The sequence below is a fragment of the Gymnogyps californianus genome, chromosome 3 (assembly GCF_018139145.2).
Source record: "Gymnogyps californianus isolate 813 chromosome 3, ASM1813914v2, whole genome shotgun sequence".
Classification (NCBI taxonomy): domain Eukaryota; kingdom Metazoa; phylum Chordata; class Aves; order Accipitriformes; family Cathartidae; genus Gymnogyps; species Gymnogyps californianus.
Window position 1 is genome coordinate 95,243,118 of NC_059473.1, and position 25,071 is coordinate 95,268,188.

General features: G+C 36.9%; 1 protein-coding gene across 1 annotated transcript in view; it reads left to right on the forward strand.

Annotated features, from left to right (window-relative positions):
* COL9A1 (collagen type IX alpha 1 chain) overlaps positions 1–25,071 on the forward strand; it is a 77,990-nt gene that overhangs the window by 23,289 nt on the left and 29,630 nt on the right. The window contains exons 11-28 of the mRNA XM_050893871.1: positions 2,046–2,099; positions 2,706–2,741; positions 7,490–7,513; positions 7,826–7,879; positions 9,545–9,598; positions 11,294–11,326; positions 11,416–11,472; positions 12,192–12,245; positions 13,556–13,609; positions 16,065–16,118; positions 17,567–17,620; positions 18,375–18,428; positions 18,597–18,650; positions 18,798–18,851; positions 19,077–19,130; positions 20,242–20,286; positions 21,084–21,137; positions 21,243–21,296. Of these exons, the coding sequence (XP_050749828.1) occupies positions 2,046–2,099; positions 2,706–2,741; positions 7,490–7,513; positions 7,826–7,879; positions 9,545–9,598; positions 11,294–11,326; positions 11,416–11,472; positions 12,192–12,245; positions 13,556–13,609; positions 16,065–16,118; positions 17,567–17,620; positions 18,375–18,428; positions 18,597–18,650; positions 18,798–18,851; positions 19,077–19,130; positions 20,242–20,286; positions 21,084–21,137; positions 21,243–21,296 (897 nt within the window). The remainder of the gene's footprint in view (positions 1–2,045; positions 2,100–2,705; positions 2,742–7,489; positions 7,514–7,825; positions 7,880–9,544; positions 9,599–11,293; positions 11,327–11,415; positions 11,473–12,191; positions 12,246–13,555; positions 13,610–16,064; positions 16,119–17,566; positions 17,621–18,374; positions 18,429–18,596; positions 18,651–18,797; positions 18,852–19,076; positions 19,131–20,241; positions 20,287–21,083; positions 21,138–21,242; positions 21,297–25,071) is intronic.

A 25,071-nucleotide genomic window follows, 5' to 3' on the forward strand; every position in this document is an offset into this window, starting at 1 on the left:
CCGCCGCTCCCTAACGGTCACCGCCGCGGGTCGGCAGGGCGGGCCGGCCTCTTGGGGGCAGTTGGTGTTTAATGCCCGGAGGGGCTGTGTGGAGGGGCTGTGTTTAGTGATTTTAGGTCTCGTTAGCTTCTGCTTCCCTAAGCTGGAGAAAATGGGAAGAAGAAAAATCATTTAGATCAGCCCTGTAGGCCTGATGTTAGTGTACAGTTATCTTTTTACTACATTGAAGCTTAGGAACGGATTTTAACTCAGTTTCTGAGGAAAAACTGTGATTTCCATGTAGCTGTTATTCCAAACATAAACCTCCCAGGCTTCAGCCACTGCAGAGCCTGTACCTGCTAATGATTCTTCCTTTCTCCCTGGAAAATAATACAGAATAATAAAGTTTCAACATCATCTAGTGTTGATGGCCAGTTAGGTTGTATCTCTTGAATAAGTTAGTGGCAATAAAAACACCTTCATACATTTTTGGGAAACTCTTCATATTTCTCTCGAGAGCAGTGTTTGAAAGCATTTCTTGCTATGAAGCAAGATGGTTACATTAGTACTTAGATCTTATGCCAGGAGGCAGGCAAGCTTATGTTTAATTTACCTAAGTGGTAGAATACTTTCACAATTTAAAACATCAAAAATAAAGATTATATACAACAAACTAGCATATTAGAGAATATTGCAAATTATATGAATGAAAAAGCCTAATATTTATTGAAGATTGCAATACTATTAGAGGTTAATTTTTAATTTGCTTTTGCAAAGAGATTTAATGGACGTGGAGCTGAAACAATCTTTAGTTATACTGTTCAAATTTCAAATCTGTAAGAGGAAATGGGCTTGCCATGAGTGGTATCTCATACCACTTCATTTTTTTCCTGAAAACAATGCAGGACCACAACCCGTTTGTGCATGTCAAAAATCTGTAAGCAGATCTTTAGAAATCATTGCCTCTTACAATTTTCAATTAAGGCATGGCTTTGTTTTCCTTGCCAGAATTCATGGTAACACAATCAGGTGAAACAGAATGTTTTAAACTCAGCTCAGCTTTTGATATTTGTTTGCACTTGCATATTTCCTCATATTAGTGGATGAGTGAAACTGTAATACTAGAATATTGTGTTCTGAAATGGTGAACCGTTTTTATTTTCACTTGAAGACAAAACATGGGACCTTATTGTACTCCCACTGTGCATTCAACTTTTAATTGGGGTTTTAGATTTATAATACCTTCTTCCATGTTTAATTGGTGAGGTGGTTCAGACTTTTTAAATCTCATTTTTCTTTTACAAACTATTTCAGTGTCACTTTTAGTAGACTGAGTAAAGATACTGTACAGTAATTGCCTGTAATAATCATGTAAGCTTTCGAAAGCAAATTATCGGAGAAAACATCCCTTTGGGTGAACACTGAATTGCTGGAAGTGTACCAAAAAAGAAAAGTATTGGACAAATGTAAAAGCAAGACTTTTCTTATGGATATCTGGAAATTTCTAAGCCATATAAGCTGGTTAAAAATTTGGAAACAACAGAAAACAAAAAAACTCCAAATGAATTTATAGTTATAATATCATGATTTCTTTTTAATTTTAGCCAGATTGACAAGTGTGGTTGAAAGACTGACCTCAGATCCAGCTTGGCAGCTTTGTTGATTTTTTTTTTTTTTTTTTTTTTTTTTTTGGTCAATGAATGGTTTATTTGAAGTGGAAAACACTGACGGTTCTTGGTTTTAACCTGAGCCATGAACTAAATTCATCAGTCTCCCATTGAAAGGAAATAAGGTCATGTGAGATCACATGTTTAGTTTTAATTGTGATTTAACTGAATAATTTTTGAAGGACACATATCACAGGCACTGATGTTTGTTGCCAGAAGCTAGTACTTTGAACTTGGGCAGTTCTCGCTGTACATGTAAATAGGCATCTGAATTGTAAATCTCCTGCAGTTGCTTATCTCATTTAATAGCTTCGTTATTCTATGTTTTAGCATGTTTTCTGTTGTGATTAAGAAAACAACGTAACCTTTGCATTAACATTGTATACATTACTTCCAAAGGGATTCACAGGACCTGATGGCTCACCTGGAGCCACAGGGCCAAAAGGACAGAAGGTAAGAACAAAATTATGCATGAAATTATGGGATTTTTTTTTTTAAGCGGGATTTTTGTTTGTCTCTATGCAACTAATGAGATGCTGCAGCCTTTCTTACAATATTAAAACATCTATAGAATACAGACCCATTGGGCCCTTTTCACACAGTACAAAGCAACTTCCATTCCCCCAGCCAGCACTAAGGAAAGGTGGCATTACATTGATGACATTAAGGTTGAGCATCTTCAGTGATGGTGAGGCTCTTTCCATCTTGTTGTACTGTAGTTATGTCATAGTAATACACAGTGGGAACCAGAACAGTGAAACCTGGCTTCATCAGCAATCAGCCAAATGAAATATACATCAGAAGTCAGAGTAACCAGCATGTTTGAATTATTTTTTGGGGGGGAAAAAAAGGCCTGAGGCTGTATCTTTTTAATATTGAGAAAGTCTGTCCTTTCCATCAAGACTCACTGAAACCAGCGTAGCATTAATGACGTGAATAATACTTGCAGAATATTTCCACTAGATGATACCCTTCAAAAGGTGAGAGCATCTTCCTGTATGTTGTTTACAAAACTTTATGCTAATGCCTCTTGAAAAACTCAATTTTTATCTTTTAAAGGGTGAGCCAGGGCTACCAGGTGCTCGTGGACTTCCGGTAAGTAATACATTTAGAATATGAAGAGGCTTTTTAGACCTTAAGTATCAATATGAAGGATTCTTACCATCAAATGTAGTGAAGAAAAAACAGAAACTATTTCTGAGGTTTCAAAGAACTCATAAGATATTAAAGTAGTACATTAAGGAACCTTTTTGTCTTTATGTCAAAGTGTGCAGATATTACAGAAAGGACATGTTTGGTTTGTATGCTGTAGAAAAGAAAGGGGCGTGTGTGATGTGGTCACAAGGTTTGGATGCATATTGTTGTTTTCCATCTCTTTGTGAAAATGCTGTAGAGACAGGAGAGCCCATGTTTTATTTGCATAAATTAGTCTACAGTTACTCCTGTTTCAGCTCCTAGCCATGTGTTTAAATGGGATCACTGAAGTGTAAATGCTGTATGGAACTTCCTGTGCTGTTCCATATGAAAACAAGACAAAATATGAGACAGGACATGCGAAGATGACTGTTCCAGTTGGCATGCAGATGAATTTAACATCCATCTTTGGAGGCTGAAAATAATTGTGGATTTTAGGAATTTTACAGAGTTGAAGAATTGAATGATGGGTGGCATGTAGAAACTTAGATTATATAGGAAACTAGGAAAAACCTCAAGGAAAATGAGTAATGGAAAAAGATGACTGGCATGAAATTGTAATAGGGCTGCACATAATTAAAAGTTAATTAAAAATTAGATTCATTTTGGAGAAATTATTGGAATTAAATAGAAGAGGCATGGTATTCTGATATAGCACTCCCTGCTGTGAAATTCTGTACCTTCAACTGTATCTTTGTATTTTTGACCCTGTCCCATTAACTTTCATTAGATTTATATTAAACAATCACTTTGATATTTGGCCAGAGAGGAAATTCTAATGTTATTCTTGAAGATGTTACATTATAGACATGTTCAAACTTAAGGTGAATCATTCGGTGTGGACATTTTCATGGATGCTGTTTCTTACCTGAAAATCTGGAAAATATATAATAATTTTATAATGGCTGGTCAATCTGTAGAATCAATATATGAGCTAAATTTAGTCACAGGAAGTAGCAGAACTGAGATAGCTTCTAGGTAGACTGAAAGCACTAAATTTTTCTGTTACAGGTTTGAGTTTGTTTATTTTCATTTTTTGCTGTCAAGTAGATGGGGAAATAATTTCTAGATTGTTTGCAATGCATTTTAAAATGTGCAGCTGGAATGAAGAGATAGCTTAACCTTGTCAGATACGTTACTCAGATGATAAGGGAAAAGTGTACATAAAAACAGCTACTATGGGAGAGGAAAAAATGGGGAATTAAAACTGAATTACTGAAATACTAGGTTAAAATACTGTAGTATTTTAGCCTGTCAACTGAAATAAAAACTGTCTTGGGGAAAATATACATAATTTTACCTCACCTTTAACAGGCTAATGTGAGAACGAATAATTTAAGAGCCTTCAGAAAAAGTGCATATATAGAATATACATAAAGAGGGTTAATCTCAACTTAGAAGTGGAGATGTTACTATGGGAAAGCAGCAAACTGGACCAACTTGTCAAGGTAGAATGCTGATTCCATTCAGAGCAGCACTTAACCTAATTCAGATCTTTTGTGACCCTATTTTGAGACTTTAAAAGCAATAAATCTGAAGAGATTTTGGACCACTGTTCAAAGTTTAGCAATTTTTGTTTGCCCTGAGAATTTCAGTCTTAAGGTGATAATGCTTCAGTGAACCTCAGTAGGGATTGCCTTTGGAGTTGTTCTGCCTCTGCTTAATAAGCAACTGGACCTTGTATTTAAAGGTGAATCTGCAGGAATATTTATAATGAGGGAATGAGAATTCTTAGTTATTTACAGGTAAAGAAAAGATGGATATACTTAGTGACCTCTTGTCATTACCCTTGTTAAGGTAATGACATTAAGGTTAAGGTTGATCCTTAGACCTCACATTTTAGGAAGAAGCCTACTGTTTGATTTTTGTAGCTCCATGGTTGTTAACCTGTGTACACTGAATCCATATGGAAAGATTAATGCTCAGAATAAATCTCTTGGGGAAATTCCATTCATATAGGCTTTCCTTTTGACAAATGGCTTTAAGCTGCTGAAGAAATAGAGCAGTTAGTGGAAGTTTCTCAAAAAGGCCAACACTAGTCATCTCACCTTTAGTGAGATTAAACTTAAAGTAATGAAACCTAATTAAAAAAAAAAAAGGGTAGAAGTGGTAGTGCTGGAGTGTGATAGTTCTAATTCTCAGATTCAGAGACTTTTTGAGAAGCTCTTACTACAAGTGTGAAGTAATGGGGCTGTTTAACCTTTGCAGGTCTTTGGTTTGATCCGTGAGACCTTGTTTACTAGAAACATAGTGAGCACACGTATGAATCTGCATACTAGTTACGTGATTAATTGAGTATTGCCTTTTGCAAGTGGAGTAGTCTCTGGATGGTTATCCAAAGACTTCATTTCTCACAAAAACCCCTTGCTTAAGGTTAAAACGCTCAGTGCAAACAGAAAGTCAGAAGCCTTGGCTACAACATGAATTAGTTTTAAATTTTTATGACTGTTTTTCAAGGTCATCCAGTGGAATTTATTGGCCAAGTTAGGACTTCAGGGTAACTGAAAGACAGAATATTAAGTATCTAAAGTTTTATATACAGCATTTGCTTTTCTACTCTTGTCAGCTTTTCTTCCCCAGAATGTATCCTGGCAATCTTCAGTTATGTTCTTTTACTTTCCTTTCCTCTATTTTTTCCTGCTTCATCATTTAGTTTTAATTTATTCTCTATGTCTCATCTCTTTTGCAGATAGTCTCTCAAATGGCAGATTTACATAATTAGTAGAATACTTCTGATTAATTCAAGTAATTTACCACCAAATATGCTGATGTCTCTGATCTGGCCCTGGTAAATGGACCTGGGGCTGCTGCGTTCAGTGCATGTATTGCACCCTTCAGTCCATTCTCTCCGTTAAGTTCCCTCTAACTTTTCTGTTAACTGATATATTGCTAGTGTTTTACAGATCTCACATATGGGTAGGATTGTGTGTATTTAGTGATAGAGAAATTGAAAATATTTTAAGGTCTACTAAAGCACAGCTTCCGGCACAGGGTACACATACAAATACTGGTATGTGACTCTGTGGTGGATGGCAGCAGGTCTGTGCTGACAATGGGAGGTACTTACCAGATCTACAGGGTAAGTGTCTCTGAACCAGGTGATTACAGACTGTGGATTACTGCCCATGCCCGTGCACTCCATGTGCTCCATGGGTCAGATAAGTACGTCCAAAGCAGGCATTGGGCATCTGGGGATGTAAGGCTGCAGTCCCAGGCTGCGTGGAGAGGCTTCCCCTTTAGGACACAGACAGAGGCAGGAACATGGGCAACTGGTTAGGATCATTAACTGCTTCCAGTAGGACTGCAGGTCCTTACTGGCTGATTGCCCTGGAGTTCTCAACTCTGCAGCCTGGTCTGCTTGCAGGAAGTTCATGGCCAGAAGGGTGGAGTAGCTGGGCAAGGAGGAGGCATGGATTGCTGGGGGACACCCCCTGCTTCTTGGAGTCCTAATTAGGAGGGTGAGGAGATGCAATGGAGTGGGCAGAGTAGGGGACTGGCTTCTCCTGGGCCTGTGTGTGGGCTGGACACACTAGCTGTAGCTGCTTCTTTTGGTATCACTGACTTTCCCTGCCACTGTTAGGGGCACGTTAGCGAGGGGTACTCCGATGAGAACCTGCAAGTAATTGGTTTCCTTCTTTCAGAGGCAGGTGATATTACAATATCTGATATGTGATGCAGTGAAAGTTTGATTTGTATAGTCAAATATAGACATATATAATATAACGAATTGCACAAAGGGAGCGTTAAGTAATAGCAAAGGAATAATGTAGATTATGCAAGGTGAAAAAGTTTACTTTCTGCTGTGTATTAAATAGTTAAAATGGAATGACTCTGATAAATGCTTGAAATTTTCCCTGTGTTATACCAAGTTTTCTACAGACAACCTTGCAGATACAATTCTGGTATGGCATTCTGTGGTTTTTAAACTCTACCCAGCCCAGGCGCTTTATTACATCAAATCTCCTGGAAATTTAAGTACGTTTGTGATTTTATATGCCAGTGTTTCATACACGTCATTGACACTGTTCTTCATAAAATTATCCATTTGCTTTAGTAATGCAAGACTGAGGGATGTGTTTTCTTACAGGGAGTGTATTGTCCAAATAGGCAGAAACACGTTTGTATCTTGGACAATTCTCATTAAAATGATTCAGAGCAATACTGATGGAAAATGTAAACAGGAGCAGTTTGGTGTTCTTTCTGGTTACCAAAAAGTGCTACTTTAATGGATTTAGACCTCGGGGAAGCACTGGCCAAAAAAAAAAGATCTCTTTTTATTATCAATTTAAACGCACCATTAGAAGGAAATGATTATAGCATAGATGTGTTTATCATGGTACTTGATAATTAGCTAAACCCAAAGGCTTTAATGTCTTCATTCCTTTGTGGAAGTATGTGTGTTTGTAAATATGTGTAAATAAATGCTACTGCAAGGTAACTTAATCAATAATTTAATTTTTCTCCTGGTACTGATTACCTAATAATAAAATTGATATTTAACATTAGTTAAACAGGTTTTCAAAATGATTTTGCAGAATCAAACATCAGGTTTTTTGTACCTTTTTATCCCAAATACTCTGTTCTTGGCAAACAGTTTGACTAGGTGTGGAACCCTCCCCCCATTTCTGACCTTTTTTCACATTTCACAGGGCAAGGGGCTTCTTGGACCACCCGTAAGTATCATTTTTACAATTCATAAATATACTGTTTAATGAATCTGTTTAAATATTAAATAAAGCTGTTATACTGTAATAAAAAGTGATTAAGTGAAAAAAGAGACTGTTTTAATCCTGATGTTCTACGACTATTATGTATGCTTTCTTCAACTACTACTGAGGTTGCTTAGGTCTATGGTATATGGGGCAAGAATACGGTATCTGAAGGCATAGTTTGTTGTTTGAGAGAATTACATGTTCTCACTCCTTGGGTGCTTGTTATAGAGGTATTGTACGGTCTAAAAATACTATTTAACTTGGTTGTTATAGGGTCCAGCTGGTGCAGCAGGACTTCCTGGGGAAGTAGGTCATGCTGGTCCACCTGTAAGTACTACCATGTTTGCTAAAAATGTGGGTTTATTCAATCGCTAGAAGGTACTTGCAGAAAAAAATGAATAATTACTGTGCCATCTAAACACTATTTGGATTATAACAGCACTTGAAAACATGTTTTTTTCCTCTGCAGTGATCACTGGTAGAGGAAAGATTGTGTTTGAAGCTCATCAGAAATAAACAATTAATAGCACAAAGTCAGGGCCACCCATTAGATTAGAATTAAATGTTTCATATAGTGTTCCATACTCCTTCTCTCATTAAAGGAAAGCTAAAATCAAAAAGCAAATGTGCTAGAAATACAGGGAATGTAAAACTTAACATTACATGCAGAACTTTAGCTTTACTCCTGTCTTCTCACATACACATGGTACATGACCACATACTATTTCTGTTTCCCATTTGCATATCAGCGAACATGGCAATTCAGTATTTCTTCTTAGTCTCATTTTAAGTGTGACTCCATCTACTGACCTTACTGCTGAACTGTGCACTCAGTTTCAGCACACTGTCATATTTTGACTCCTGAAACCAATTGTTAATTTACTTGAAATCTGAAATAGCATTAAAATTTTGTTTACTGAAGCCTACTTTTTAATGCGTACCTCTCACTGTGTGTTGCGCTTAGTCATATAAATGAATATAAAAAAGAATATTAAAAACTGCCAATTTGTTTCAGAAGATGTTCCATCTAGCTCACTGTCTTGTCTGTAGCAAGGGCAATAATGGATACCTAGGGAAGTGTACAGGCTATTTGTAAAATGACAATTTTCTGTCATACTGTCCCACATTCTGGCAGTTGGCAGTTCAGAGACTGCCTGAATCAAAAATTGCATCTGTGCTGCCTTTTTCAAAAGCTATATATGAGCCTATCCTCCGTTAATGTAGTCAGTCCCTTTTTGAATCCATTTATATCACAAGCGTCCACAACACATTGTGACAATGTAATTATACATTGTGCAGAAAAGAAATATTCCTTTTTAGTGTTTTTAAACCTATGGCTCTATAGCTCATGCATTGTGAGAATTAGTGAATAATTTTTCTATATTAATCTTGTTCATTTCATTTATTATAATAACATATCAAAAATAATATTGAAATAACAGTATTAAGTTAAAAGGTGGTCCCTGTCAGAATATTAGATTTATTTTAATTAAAAGCATTCAGAAAAAATTATTTGCAGAGGTTCTGTGTTGTCTTTACTTCTGAAAGCACTGGACATCAAACCTTCACAAACAGGAGAAGATTCTAACTTGTTAAATTCATCTTGGGCTCTGAAAAAGGGGATTTTTTCCTCTCTGTGCTTTGGGCATTTTTGCCAATTACTAGGATTCTTTTAATTCAGAACTTAATTCGCAGTTATAAGAGAGAGGAGTGCATAGATGATCCTGTGGTCAGATGTTTCAGTTTTCTAAAGCAGCTGAAAATTTATTGGTTTTTTGTGGCTCCTATTCCACAACATGGCTCCCATTCTACTAAAAAATCAGTTTTCCCATTCTACTATGGGAGCCATGTTGTGGGTTGATGTTTTAGCTGGCTACCTAGCCTATCCTTCTATAGCTACTTAATTTCTCACTGTTGTTTTGTGGTGTGAATATGTAACTGCTGGTTGTCATTATTACTGTGAATCAACAAAATTATTTTACCGTTTTTTAGGGAGATCCAGGAAAAAGAGGGCCACCAGGGCCACCAGGACCACCAGGTCCTCAGGTACGTGATTGCCTTTAATATGTGCTAATGTCTGAATTGTGTGTTTTTGCTGCTTGAACAAAACTTCTCCTCAAGTCCTACAGCTGAATACCGACTTTAGGATTTCAGCATGCTGTATTAATTCATAATGTCTAGAGGCTTGTGTTCAAAGCCCGAGATACAACTCATTTAATCATATCAACATTTGATCTTCCATTTAGAAAGGAAGTTTCTAGTCTTCATGGTTATAAAAGATAGTTTGAAATGCAAACTGTGTAACTTCTGTCATGATGTCTTCCTATTTCTGCAAACGGTCTTAAACTGTAACTTTTACAAGTTTTAAAGTTCCCTGTGAATTACAGTGTTACTGTAAATGTAGTCTTTGTTGGGCCTCACTGGTAGTACTTTAGCAGAGGTAGACTTTTCTCTGTTAGGAGGAGAAAAATTTAATATTTGGCTCATGAGCCAGAAAGATATGCTCGCAGGTGGGTTAAGTTCTAATGTCTTTCTTGCAACCAGGCCTGCTACTTGCAAGGGATAGAAGAAAGCTTTACACCAGTGCTTTGCCTCTCTAGGGGAATGGTTATCTTCTTTGAGCCTCTTGGGAGGAGGGATGTGTGTTATGCCTTTGTCTTGTGGCTATTTACCTGCCCAGAGAGATAAAATGGAATGTTTGTCAGAAACATTGGAGGGAAACGTGTCATACTAATGTCCTTTTAAAAGCTGTACTGTTCCTCTGCTGGACAGACCCTAAATCCATATGCTTTATTTATGCCATGTTTCTTGTTTTCATGAAAATTGCCAGAGAACTGGCAGAGGCATTGTAAAAAATGTGAATGGTAAAGTGGAGAAGAGTATTTAGGAAAAAAGTAAAAATGAATTCTCAATAATGGCATATGCTGCTTCTATTCCTTGAAGTTTTGTCCTTTTTAGATTTCTGAAGTGCCACAATCCCATTGCAGTTGATGACATTATGGAGCCAAACATACCCTCAGCTTTTTTTAAATCCTTCTGTGTAAAAGGAGACCAGCTCATTCCTTGAACTCCCCTGTGCTTCTTTCTGAAACAGTGTGCTCCCTCTCGCTGGGCTTTAGAGAATCCAGCTGCTGCTGTGAAATCATATTGCTCCCTGTTGTGCCTCATAAGCCTCCCGTTAGCTTCCATCAAGTATTTGATTTAATACGAGTAATGGCCTTCCCCCCACTGAGTCCATCTCGTTGTACACTGATCTCTAGTTTATTGCAATTCCATTAACTGCCAGACATCTCACTCATCTACCAATACTTGTGTTGTGGGAAGATTATTTTCTCTGCAAAGATCTGAATCTTTTGCTGAGTGATAGTAAGCTGGAAAAGTAAAAGTTATCCTTACTACAGAAGTTGTCTTGGGTTCTGTTGGAAATTCATGGGGTTTGGTTATATTTGCTCTATATTTAGTAGAAAATATGTTTTATGTAGCTTAAAAAACAAAAGAAATATTTTGTTTTTCAGAAAAGTTGATCTAAGTTAGAGGACAGGATTTTGCAGGTACCTGCAATCCTACAATAAAATCGTACAGTTTAGGTGCTTTTCATGTCAGAGGTCCTTTGGTTGATTATACTTCTGATTCCAGCTTTAGGCAGTAGTAATTTCTGTTTTGTCTAATGACTATAATGTCTAATGAGTCAGGTCTGGTTGTTCCTCTTTTACTGACTTTGATTAATTTCATTTAATTTAGGGAACTATTGGCCTGCAAGATGGTGACCCGTTGGTAAGATGGTTGTCCATGTGTGTGTTTTAAGTCATCTCAGATAACCTTATTCAACCTATGTGGTAGTAACTATGTGGATGCTTTTCCAGTGTCCCAATGCTTGTCCACCTGGCCGCCCGGGACATGCTGGCTTAATGGGAATGAAGGTAAGAGAATCTGTTCAAGCATTCCTTACAGAGATACTGTCTCAGAGCACTAGGGAGGGTAATTGCTGGCTTGACAAAAGGGCAGTTCACTGTTAATTTCAAAAAACATTGCATCAGTGTGGATGCTTAGGGTTATTTCAACTCTTGACTACCAAAATAACCTCTCGTTGTTGAAATCTCTTACTGCTGCTGTAATCTTCAGGGTAAAATTTATGTGTGGTCCTGAAAGGATTAGAGTATGTGAAGGATTGCTTCATTCACTTTCTGGACCATTTGTAGTCTGACTCCAGACACTCTAAATATTCCCCCAAATCCTTAGTCTTTTTTCCTTCTTTCTCTCTTCCTAGGAGACCTATAACATACTAAATTGAAATGAACACTTTTTGAGTCTCATTTTAGCTAAAATTTTTTTTTTTAATGTATTCTTTGCTGGTTTCTAGGAATACTGTTGTCCTGAGGAAATTGTTATGGGGTAACGTAAGAAGAAATACTAACCTGCCTAGAAATACAGCCTTGTTAGATCCAGGAGCAGATCTTTTTGAACATGGTACTTAATATGTGGTGTTAACTAGATAGGTGAGGAAGCAGTGGTGAATGGGGATTGCAGAGAGAACAGCAAGATAGTTCTGAGAAGTCTGTGTCTGTTTTACAAAACTCAGTATTTTAATTTTGAATAATCTCTAATTACTTATTTATTTTGGTTTTTACATTTATTTTAGGGACAGAAAGGTTCAAAAGGAGAGTCTGGTGAACCAGGAAAACAAGGTTATAAGGTAAAAAAAAAAAAAAAAAAAAAGAGGAAAAACTGCTGTTGTTTTTAGCAAGCTAATAGTAATTTAGCCACTTCTTCAAAAACAGTATTATATTTTGTTAGAGCTGTTAATTGTTTTACCAGAATGCATGAAGAGATACTACATATCATAATTCTCCAGAGTAACCAAAGGCATATCTCTATTCTTCATTTACCTGTACTCTGTATTTATTATGATGCAGAAGTCATACTCCTCTTGCTTTTTATTTTGATCATTCAATTTAATTATTATGGAACTCATGGCACAAACTGAAGTAAAATTTATTAATTGGAAAACTTCCAAATATTTAAATGCAGAAGAATTCTGTGGATTTACCAAGTAAATTGTTCTGTGGCACAGATGAGCAGTAACATGAAGAATGAGAGGGAAAAACATATTTGAGAGTGAAAGGACACAGTATATAAGTTCATAGGCAAAGAAATATTATAACTATAGTAAAGAGGCCAAGTCCCATTCAGCGTGAAGACTCAAATGTGAACTCTTTTAAGGTTTCATTTGAATTAACCTTGTTTAATATTGAAATATTTGTAAGAAAAGTTGAGAAGATTTGCACTGCCTTGGTCCATGCTTCAATGCTGGAGGAAAAAAATCAGAGAAAAGTTGTTTTTTTTTTTTTTTTAAAAAAAAAACCCTGTTCTCTATTCCTAAGCATATTGAAAAGAATATTAATTTATTAGAAACAGCTCGCCTATTTTTTTCCTGGATGTTGAGCAGTTGTCTTATGCTTCAAAATCCCTTTTTGCAAATTAAACTGGCAGTAAGTACTGTTGTTCTGTTAGTGTGCACTGTCTTTGTATGAGAGAGGTTATCATCTAATCAAATAGGGGTTTGACGAGATAAGGCATTTTATCATTTTAGTTTTCCAAAAATTTTGAAGCGCAATGTGGTATTGTGATGCAGAGCTACTAGCATATCCAGTCCATTCACATAGATGAGTATACCTTCATTACACTTTTAGTTTAAAAGAACAAGAAAACCTAAACAGATTAAAGATTAAAGAAAAAAAGGAATGACAGATTAAGAGTAAAATATCATTATTCTTCTTTATACTGGGGTTGCTTTGAAATTACCCTTTTAACTAATAGTTGAATGGAATGTGAACCTAAATGAGTATCTGTCTATATGTTCTGAGGAAGTAGTGTGACTTCATTTGGATTTTCTTCAGGCAGGACATGGTGACAGAAAATAGTAAGTAGTAAATGTACCTCCTACAATGAGAGAGCAATATGCATGGTATGGATTAGCTAGATGTATTCCTTTTGCTTTCCCAGGGTGAAGAAGGGGACCAAGGACCTAGTGGTGAAGTGGGAGCTCAAGGCCCTCCAGTAAAGTATTTCCTCTTAAATAGTGTTACCCATTTGCTTTATGATGTCATATCTTTTTTTCTTCTTATTGTAAGAAAACAGATATTATGAAATCTCCACACACCTTTCTCTTTATTCTGCCATGTTATCTATGAGTGAAAGTAGAATTATTTAAGTCTCTCCAAAAAGCTACGTTGTCGCTTGGCACAAAACTCTAAATAGTTCTATGGAAAGGCTTATTTTAAAAAGTATTTCATGTCCTAAATTTTGTGTTGTGCTTAGATTGTGCAAATAGTTGGGTTTTTTTTTTCTGTTTTTTTTTTCTTGGCCTTCCTTTCCATAATTTTGATGACTCCGACTTCATCCTTGCAAACCTAGTGTTTGTTTAAAACATGGTTAACTGTGAAATTCAGGCTTAGCTAAGACTTGAGGATGAAGTAGCAGCCACTGAAGAACCCATTGTTTTTAAAAATTTGTTTTCTTTTTTGCCTTTTTGCATGCCAAAGAAGCATCCTTCAATCACACCTATGATTTTGGTATTATTTTCTTGTCATGCTTCACTTGACATCTTTAGTCTGGCACGTACCTCCTCAGCTTGTTTCCTTGTGAGGAGCTCTTCTTATGGTTACCACAGCTGAATAGGCAATAGGGAACAGAATAAAGGGGTCATTCTAAGTAAGAGATATGGGCATAGGCATAACACATTTAATTTCTATAGTTTATTTTCTGATGGGGTCTTATGCTTTTCTCCTAGATATGAAACTATTTCTTTAATAGCATTGGTGTCCAGATGTGATATTATACAGGAGCTTACCTTGATGCACATGACATCCAAATCCTAAATTATGGAATTCTCTATGAACATAAGACAACATAAACCTCTGGATTAGGACTAGAGAAAGATAAAGAAAGAACAGAGACTCAGTAAAGGAAAAGGTGTAATCCTTCTTACGTTTGATGCTGAAAAAGTATCCCTGGTTCCCTGGTGCAGAGAAAGTACTTGTGTAAGATGCGGCTTCTGCTGTCTGAAGGGCATGTGAGGACCAATTCATTTAACTCAGTTTGGTAAAGTTCTTCAGTCACTGTGAAATAACACAGTAGAATTAAAAACCAATTAGAGATTAACTTTCCCTTTTTTTTTTTTTTTAAGGCTTTACTCATTTCACTTCATTGTTTCACCAGTTGATGACCTTACAAACAAGCTTTAAAATAATTGTTTCTTATTAAAATGTAGGATTCATAATATGCAGAAAGTGATGTCAGATAGACAATCTATGGAAAAGAGGATAGACGACATGTTAGAGACGCAGATGGAGAGGCTGTAGACTCTGTATTTTCTTGTATGTTTCTTACATAAACGAAAGTAAGGCTCAGATCCATAGAAGTGATTAGGAATCCAGTCTCCACAGCAGCACCTACAATCCAACACTTTTATGTAATGCGTTGACAAGAAGACTTGCATAAGATAGCCACCTCTGGGAGAGGTGTTGCTTCTGATAGAAAGTAGTGGGTACTGCAATGTGCCTACTTCCATCTCTGATCTAGGAACAAGGATTAGACTGTGGCTCTCCCTTGTTGGGCTGCTGTAGTCACTGTTGCGTTATCATGATTTTTCTCACGTTTTGGGCTGACAAAGCTTTAAATGTTCTGTGCAAGATTCCATCTAACTTGGTTAGGAGCAAGTAAAAGGGCTGCCCATCTGGAGTCTGGTCAAGGAGTAAGTTTGCCTATGCTGCATTGAAGTGCCTGTAGCTGTTTCATTAACATAGTTGTAGTGCATTCTTCTTGTTGCAGGGCAAACACGTTATGGCTGAGGGTTTGACCTCTCTGCAGAGAGGAGACATGTCATGTAGTTTCAGTCTCTCAGGAAGAGGAAAAAATTGAAGCCAAATTTCCCAAAAGACTGTATTTTGAAGGGAAGCGATGATAGTTATGGTACATCCTGCTGCACTAGGATGTCTACTCAGTCCAGCTTCTCGGGTGTGGTGGGCACATAAACTTAGCACTTGTATTCTCAAAAACCTTGCCCAATTTTTTCTACCTCTAGAGTTCTGTAAAGTCTGATGGTACATTTCTCCTGCATCTGTCCTATACCCCACTTAAGTCAACTTAGCACTTTTGCAAATCTGGCCTTCTTGTGTTCCTCTCACACAGGCTGCACAGAGAGAATGCTTCAACTCTGTGGTAATCAAGAGAAATCAGTGGGTTTTTTCAGTCCTTAAGGCATATTTGTGGTTGTAGCATTCAACCTGATAGTTTTGTTATTCTTTTTAAAATTCTTAAATTAGTAAAATATCAAATTACCATATAAATAAAATATTCTAATACAGATGTAGCTGGATTTCTCCTTTTGTACTAAGAAAATAGTAGAATAAGCATAAAGAAAGCATGTAGAACTCTGAGTCTTGCATCTGAAAACTAGGACAGTTCTGATGAAAAGATTTAAGCATAATTTGAATATACTTTTCATTTTCAGGGCATCCTAGGTATCAGAGGTATAACTGGTATAATGGGACCTAAAGGTACCAAAGTGAGTATTAACCTTTCTTTCCATAAAATGGCCTGGATAAAAAAAACGTACACCCCTGAATGTTTTTAAAGCTTATTTAAATTTCTCCTTTTTTTCACTGCATTTTCTCTCTCCCACCAGCTGTATTTCCATAGCTACTGTACTTCTGGTTAGGAAGAAGGGCAGCTTGGTCCTTCTGATTAATGAAGTACATGTACTCTTCACACCTTTCCCTCTGATCCTTGGACTTATACGAGTTTGGCATGAGTGCAAGTATGTAGTTAGCAAGATAGCAAGTTACAGCAGTTATAAACTATAGCATGTTTTATTTAAAGCTAAAGTTTATTAAGTAGTCCCTCCTGTGATTTGCATCTTCCTGAAGGCTTTTGCTGCCACTGTCCCAGTTTTTGGCAAGATTTTTTATTGGAAGTTTGTTCTTTTACCATTCTTTCTGTCTCTTGCATCTTTTGTGTCTTAAATTGCTGCCAGTGGGATTCATGTTTCTGTGGGCTGTGACTTTGCTGGGTAATTTTCCTGCTGTTCATCAAAGTGTTTCTAACTGTTATTTCAAAACTGACTTACATTTCTGTTCTTATGATCTTGCTAAATCTATATGGTAAAAATTTCTGGAAGGAGTGAAATGTAGCAATCATGCCATTGTCTCCTTCTCCAGAAATGAAATAATGGAAAACTTATTCTGTGATCATCTGTGTTCAGAAACAACATCAAATTTGTCCTGATTATGAATCTTCTCATGAGTGATCCTTCCTAACCTCTCAGACACATTTGCTAAGCTATTACTATCTTACTTTGCTTTTCTGGCCTTCTTTGTATCTTCTAATTCTTCATAGTTATTTGCCTACATTTTTGTACTGTTTTGTCTATTTGAATTATTTACTGCATCTGTTTTGACAAAGGAGTTCCTTATTCTCTGTAAATCTTTTTGAAAACCTTTTTTTTTTCCCTCCTTTTAAAATTACTTACAGGGTGGCAATTGCATTGTTTCCTTGAAACATATGTGATAAAAATAGCTGCACTGCACTTGATGATTTCTCTTCACATTTTGATGCTATTCTATTATGTGGTGAAGGATATAGTATTATTAAGGAAGACACAGACATTTTCTGAAGTAGTGTGAAAAGGTCCACCTCCTCGCTGTCCAAGATGATTCTTTTTTTTAGAGAGTGAACTGAATGTCATTTTTTGAATGACACTTTTCCATAGTTAAAAAATATTGGCTTTCATAACTCCACAAAAACTCAAGATAGATTAAAAAAAAAAAGTTTGCCAAAATTCCTTCGTGGTTTTTGTGGTTTGTTTTTTTTTTTTGTTTTTTTTTTTAAAATTAGAGCTATTAAAAAACCTCAGCTGTAGAGGATTTGCAGCTCCCAGCAGACCAGGAGGGAGCATAAGTTGGTAGTATTTCAGCACTTCATTTTAATGTCTTGTGTTATCTACTTGTTTTGTAGGGAGCTCGTGGGCTTGATGGTGAGCCTGGTCCCCAAGGTCTTCCTGGTGCACCTGTAAGTAGAGTGTGTGTTAGCCAAACACTTCCCAGGGTCTATCCAGTTAGATACTAAACCCTGAAGCTTTGTGGCTGTGAATCAGAAAAACCTCTGATTAATCCAATTCTATTGATTCCCCACAGGTGAATAAATGATATGACAGTGATGTCAAGTCCAGAATCTCTTACTGTCCCCAAGGAATTATGGGGTAGATGAACACATTTTAGCCTCTTAGTATGTTATTGTTACCTCTTCATTCTGAGTGCTACTGTGCGTTAAGGTGGCTTGGAATTTTTCAGGTTTTAAACTGGAAAGTATTCATTCATTAGAACAAAACCTGTTCAGGGCAATTTGTGCCCTTTTGTTTGTTTTTTTTGTTTGTTTGGGTTTTTTGGGGTGTTGTGGTGGGGGTTTTTTGTTGTGTGTTTTTTTTGTTTTTTTTTTTTTAATTCTTCCCTGCTCCGTGCCCCCTCAGCTGGAATTTATGCTTGGACTAGCCAGTAACTGGATGGGTTGAAGAAGTGAGTGCAACATCCTTTGCTTAGACATTCCTGGATTCCTAGGGGATGGCTTGAGCTGTGTTTTTTAAAATGTAGCTGTCAGCTGCAGTTTTAAGAAATTGCATTTTTAAATGTAGTACGAGTTTAAGATGTCTGCTTTAACCAAGTGTGAATTGTACTGTTGTTGATTTACTGGAGGTTTTAGCTAATAAATACAAGTAAGTTTATTCTGGTTTTATTGCTAAAATAATCTTTTTTTGTTTTTCCTGTAGGGTGATCAAGGACAGAGAGGTCCACTGGGAGAGGCAGGTCCGAAGGGAGAAAGGGTGAGCATAGGCAAATTTCAACTCATGTTGACTTGCAATTAGCATAAACATACAGCATAATTGGTACTCTCAAAGTAATGCATATCTGAATGAGTATGTGTTGACATTCTTCGCATCTGTCATTTCAATGTGGTTATTTTCATTTTTAAAAATTCTTATTATTCTTAGGGCCCTCAAGGTACAAGAGGAATAAATGGTCTCCCTGGGCCTAAAGGAGAGCCTGTATGTATATTTCATTTCTTCATCTGCTTCATGTCATGCTAATTTGTGTATCAGAGTGCCTGGGCAAAATCTCTCCAACAATATGTTAATTATTTTTTTTTTTCTTTTTTTTTTCTTTTTTTTTTTTCTTTTTTTTTTTCTTTCAAGGGCTTACCAGGAGTCGATGGCCGGGAAGGGATCCCTGGAATGCCTGGAGCAAAAGTAAGGCAGAGTTGGCATATATCTGAACTTTGGTAGTGCCCTAGATTTGTTCATTCATTTGTGGCTTTTTATTGTGCTGCTTCCCGTGGCTTTATGCACATTATTAAAGTAATTGAATGAACTTTCCCATCCTACAGATCCAAAAATACTCCAGCTCTGTGTTCCAGAAATGAAATTCTCCCTTTTGTTTGATTTGCATAAATTACAACTTCAAATGTTTTTCAGGGTGAACCAGGAAAACCCGGAGCTCCAGGTGATGCAGGGCTTCAGGGACTGCCAGTAAGTATCTGGTATTTTACCTTGGAAAGTTAGGGTCAGTTCAAGCCACAGAAAGGCCATATATCAGTTAATTTCATGCTGATGTTGGAGTAATTTAAGTTAAAATCTAAGCAAAAGGCCCAGGAAGAGTATGCGTAACGCAAGGGGAAATGCTGCTATGTGTATCCAAAACTTTTGCAAAAAGCCTAAATCTCCTCATGGTACTGTAGTGAGGAACTCAGTCTTACAAAACATTTGTGGCCAGTATGCAATTCTTACAGGGTTTCTCATATCTGAGACCCTGTGGATATTATGGTGTGACCCCACAATTAGAGCTGGTCTCATTGTATTGACTAGGACCAAACCTATTCCCAGGGTGAGCTGGAAGAGCTGATGTGCTAGTCTAACATACCTTAGATGAACAATCATCTCTTTTTGATATTCTGCTGGCTCGGAACATCTGGAATGCATCACGCTCATGCTTCTTTCGGGGCGGGGGAGGAGTTTTCTAGTGTATCCCCTGTGGTGAAGTTATAGGGAATCAGTAGTGCTTTATGGACTCTTTTAGAAGGTAATCCTTGCACATTAACTGAGTAAGTTTGAAAACTGTGCCAATTGTCAAAAGCTAAATAGAAACTTCTTTGAAATGCTATGCTATAGGAGTAATTGCTGGGAGGATATGGTGAAGGAGGTGTATTAAAACAGAACTAGAAGTAAATTTGTAATACGAAGTGAGCTCTTAAGCTTGGAAGAAAATGTGGTAAAAGCATACTTGCTGTGAGCTGTTGCACAGAATTGAGGAGGGGATGAAATGTATACAAAAAGTATCTGTTAAACTCTCTACCTCCAGTCTCAGAATACTGGGACCGAGAATCTATTTCTAGTCTAAGCCAGAAAAAGCCACAACTCCTCACTTTTCCATGCTCCTTTTGCCAATTTATGAAGTAGGAATAATACTCCTTATCTATTACTTTGTAAATAGAAAGAATTCAAGCTTTGTCCATTATTGGATAAAAGTGCTTCAATATCAAGTAAAAGGACTAGAAATACTTAAACATGCGAAAGATGTTTTTAAACACCATTTCCAATCCCCTTAACAATAAATAAACACTGTAAATGTTATTTCTTTCAGGGTTTACCAGGCTCTCCAGGTGTGAAAGGCATTCCTGGCCCAAAGGTAAATCATCTTGAGTATTAACTTTCTTATGATACTCTATTTGTGCTTATCAAGTTCTAAAGTATTCAGTGAAATTATGTTAATTTTCTGTTGTGGTAAGAGACAAGCCTTTGGCTGAAAGAATTAAATATATTCGTTTATCAACCCTAGTCCTGTGCTTTTTCATGATTCTTTTGCTACCTGATGTGGTTTTCATGATTCCAGGCATTAAATAATACCTAAAAAAGGCCATTTCCTTTTAAATTTGTGGAAGTTATTGCTAGAGGAGGCATGTGGCATGGGTACCTCACTACAGTTTGAAATGAGGGATCTCGTAATAATATTTATAACTGCCCTAAGTTGATTGAATCAGAGATTGTAATCTCTATTTATGTACCACCAAATTGCAGCATCAATTCTAATTAAGTTTAAAAAAGTATTGTATGATTGAGACTATGGAATGTTTCAGACAATAATGTTTGAGTTTTGTTTTAAGTAACGGAAAAAGAAAACTAGATTAAGATGTGAATTTCTTCTGAAATTACATGGAATGATATTATCCTTCTGTGATTTGAGAGCAGCAATCAAGTCTATTTGGGATTTGTCAGTACGTAAACAAGAAAAGAATGAAATCTGACTTTTGAAAAATTAGATAGAAGGAATTAGGTGAAAGTTAAATGAAAACCAAAATAAAGGTGGAAGTTAAAAAATGAATACAGGCTGATTTTTTTAGACCTTATTGATTTCCTTATTTTTTATTTTAAAATGGAACAGTAAACCATTGGCTTGGCTAATATTTTTCATCTTTTGTCCAACAGGGTAATAGAGGTCCCCCTGGGGTGCCAGGTTTGATGGGAAATTCTGGTAAACCGGTAAGATCATTAATCTTATTCAAAAGATCTAGAAAAATGAAAAGTTTTGCATTGTACAAAAAATCACTCTTCAAATTTGTTGCATTCTTCCTATCCCCAAAACAGGGTGAACAGGGGCCAGAGGGAGAAGCAGGTCCAACAGGACCCCGGGGACCACCAGTAAGTATTGAATAAATTTCTAACTAAGTGTATGTAATATTGCAGTGTCTCAAGTTATGGTTGCTGAAGCTAACCATGAGGTAAAAATATTACTCAGCACAAGTGCTAATTTTTAAGGTAAGTACTAGGTGTTCTTTAACCCCCTTCTGTACCAGGTGGATGTGCATCATCACATAGAGAAATCCAGAAGCACATGTCCTATGACTGTTTCTGGCTTTGGTGATAAATTAAATTTTAAACCTTTGTTTGTATTCTTCTGGTCTTTGTTTTTAAATAAGCTGAGTAAAAGCCCAAACAGAGGGAACGAGGGCGGTTTGTGACAAAAAGCTGCAACCAAACTCCTGTTCTTCCACTGCAACAGTCAACTCCCATCACTGGCGTTGAAAAGCTTAAATTCACTAGCTGTCAGTAGATCACTTGCTCTTTTCTTTAACTGTTTCAGCCACTTAAAGAAGCTTATGCTGTATATTACAAGGCTTAGCTGTATATTACAAGGTTTTGAACTTTGGACTGAATATTCAGAACATGAATTTTTTTGGCTGGGACCTATTTCTAATGCACGTAATGTGAGCAGTGAGGCAAGGTATGAAGGAAAGGTAGCTGTCTGTCCTACATAGTAAAGAAAATGGCTAGAGACTGTCCTCAGCCCCCTTGGTTGACTGGCATGGCATGGTTTGTCTTCACACTACTAAACTCCCTTAACATCCCCTTATGTCTAAGAGCAGGCTGGGTGCAATCAAGTTGCATATGGGGAACAGTCTCTTGCCTATGTTCCCAAAACTGTTGTTGGGCATTATCTAGGAGACTCCAGTTCGCCTGAGACAGAAGCGTGCTAACCATTTATCATGGATGATAGTGGGATGCTGCTCAGGCCTGTGCCTTGGCCCTTTCTGTTGACATGAATGTAGCTATAGTGATGTGAAGTATAGCATTATATCTACTTGGAAACACTGATGATGTAGTTTCTTTCACTGGAGATTTTCCTTAACACTAGAAAGATTCGGAAGACTGGGGAACTCATTGCTGAGCACATAGTTTGCTGCAGGAAATAAATGTGCTGAGGAAAGTGAACTGATGGCATTTGCTAAGGCTCATTGTTGAAGACAAAGGACAACCGTTCCTGAGGCATGCTTGGGGTACTAGAGAGTCTTCTGGGTACAGATTTCTGATTCCCTCTAGAGTGGACCTGGCATGGATTGAAGTTACATAAGGCTGATCTAATTTCCCTTTGCTGTTAATCCTTCTGTGAGGGATGAGACGGTCAGTGATTTGAAGAAAATCTTCATATACCAAAATTCAGTCTGACGACACTGACAAGGCTCCAGGCTCCGTAACCAATTGCTTTTGCAAGCTTCTCGCCTGCTACTGATACCCTAGGGATACTTTCCTGGAATTTTCTGAGCTTCTGCTATCGTACAATGACATAACAGTTTTACTCATGCAGTTGTAGGGTTATCCTCATACGGGGCTTAGAGAGTCCCTGATAGGGATATATTTGTAAAGGTATTTCATGGGTCAGGAATATCTTCTCTGAATTAACTCTTAAACATACAGCACAGCCAAGTAACAGATTTTGTTTTCTTCTGTTTTCTTCTGTGGTTTGCATTATCGTGTGCTAGATGCATTAATTCGTGAGATCACATTTTATTTTAGACTGAATCTTTGTATGAGTGCTGTGTCCACAGCTGCCTATGAATGATATAAAAAGGGGATAAGATGAGCATACACTTACTAGGATGGAATACAGGTATCTTCAGCCTCCCATATACCCAACTTGCAAACATTTGTTTTTGTTGTTTGTGTTTAAAAGTGTTGGGTGCACTAGAAAAAGTTTTCAGCCCTGTTCTTCTTGAGCTGATATTTTGTATGCTTGTAACAGGAATAAGAATTATAATTGAATCAGACCAAAGTAATTGCCCACTCTGATAATGCACTGTAATCTGCTAAACTATGCTTTTAATCCTTTCAATGTGAACATGAATTTACAAAATCAGCAGTCCATAGAACAGGAGTTGACACGCAAGGTTAATTATTAATAACCCTGTAGTCGGACAGCAATACTTAATGCAGATTAAATACAATGGTTTTTCTGTTTACCACTCTAGAGACCAGCAAGACATCTGGATATCTTGCCTTTATTTTCTCTGTCTTTACAAAGTGCACTCATTTTGGAAAACATGTGAAGATTAGAACAAAAGGATAGAAAGAAAAACCTTTTGGTCAATACAAAATGGAGAAAGGAAGTAAATAATTGATAATAAAGTAAGTTTGCATGTAGAACATTAAACAGTAATCTACTTCTCATCTATAGTTCCTTTAAGGCTATAAAGAGCCTTGAATAATGACTATGTTTATCTTCCCTCTGCTCAAGACTACAGGCAGCATATGACTGGAATGGCTTTCTGTTTTCTTTTTGGGAACACTGGAAAAAACATTACTTCTACACAAAAAACTGGAATGATCAGGATTTTTTGTTCAAGAAGGACACAGGGTTGGATTATTGAGCCTCAGTGAGCTTTGGTCCAAGTTGAGTTTGTATTTATTTTCAGGGCAGAATAAAGAGTGTTTTCTCTTTCTTCTGCAGCATGTACATGTAGTAGATATATTTGAGCCTCAGCTTTTAGGACTCTGCCCTTACATTTCCAGGAAAAAAAAAAATCTGCCAGTTAAATAATTCTACACACCATGATTTTCAAACTTCGAAAACCAGAAATTTTGAAAACAAGTTGAGAAAAAATTTTATAATTGCTCTAAAGAGAATTTTTCTTGTGAGTATTTTTGTATTTTTTTTCAGATTTTGAAATTTTCTCACAACTTTAACATTTGATAACTTTTGACTAAAGTTTTATAACCAAACACTTTCAAAGCCTGAGGATTTTGTGGTTACTATTCAGGTATTTTTCTTGTCCTTTTCCTTCCTATTTTGAATTATCCTCTTTAGCACTCACCTCACTTCTTTTCTTTCTCCTTTACCCTTTGTTCCATTTCACTCTTGGTATAGAAGACTCAAGTAGAAGTCAAGAGGAGCTGGGCTTCTTCCTTGGAGTTGGAAAAAACCTTGATGTTTTGCAGGATATGGAGAACTTCAGTCGCTTTATGTATTGCTGCATGGCAGCAGTCACATGAGAGATCCTCTTCACTTTCCCATTTCACTTACCCCTATTCTTCACATCATTATTGGGGAAAGACAGTGTGGCTGGTAGCTCCAGGAGGGCCAGAACTGTAGAGGAAAGGACCTCCAGTGAAGGTTTGTGGGGGGATAACAAGGCTGACTGCTGATATGGACAGCAGGCTGGTATCTGCACTAGGGAAAAACAACATGCCTACATTTGTGTTATATTAAAAAATTGCCTGACTTTTCAGCTTTAGCTACTTGCAAAAGACATCTTTTTGAGAGAAAATTTTCACTTCAACTAGTGCGTAATTTTTTGAGGAGTTACACGATGGAGCACTATTAAGCAATCATCAGTGACTCTGTGGGACAAATTAATACTTCTATACTGTCTACCAAATAGCCTGTAGTATCCTCTGGCATAAACCATGTTATTTCAATGTTATTTTCATTATTAAACAACTATTGGAATGTAGTTGGAACAGTATTGTTACTAAGCAGCAGATTCAAATTTTGGCCTTTTGCGAGTCTGTAAACATTTACAGTTTCACAGGGAAGATATTAAATGGTTTAAAACCAGGTAACTAGCTCTAATTAAAAATAGGCAAACTCATGTGTTGGGAGACTCTTACCTCACTGCTGACAAATATCCATAGGAGAAAA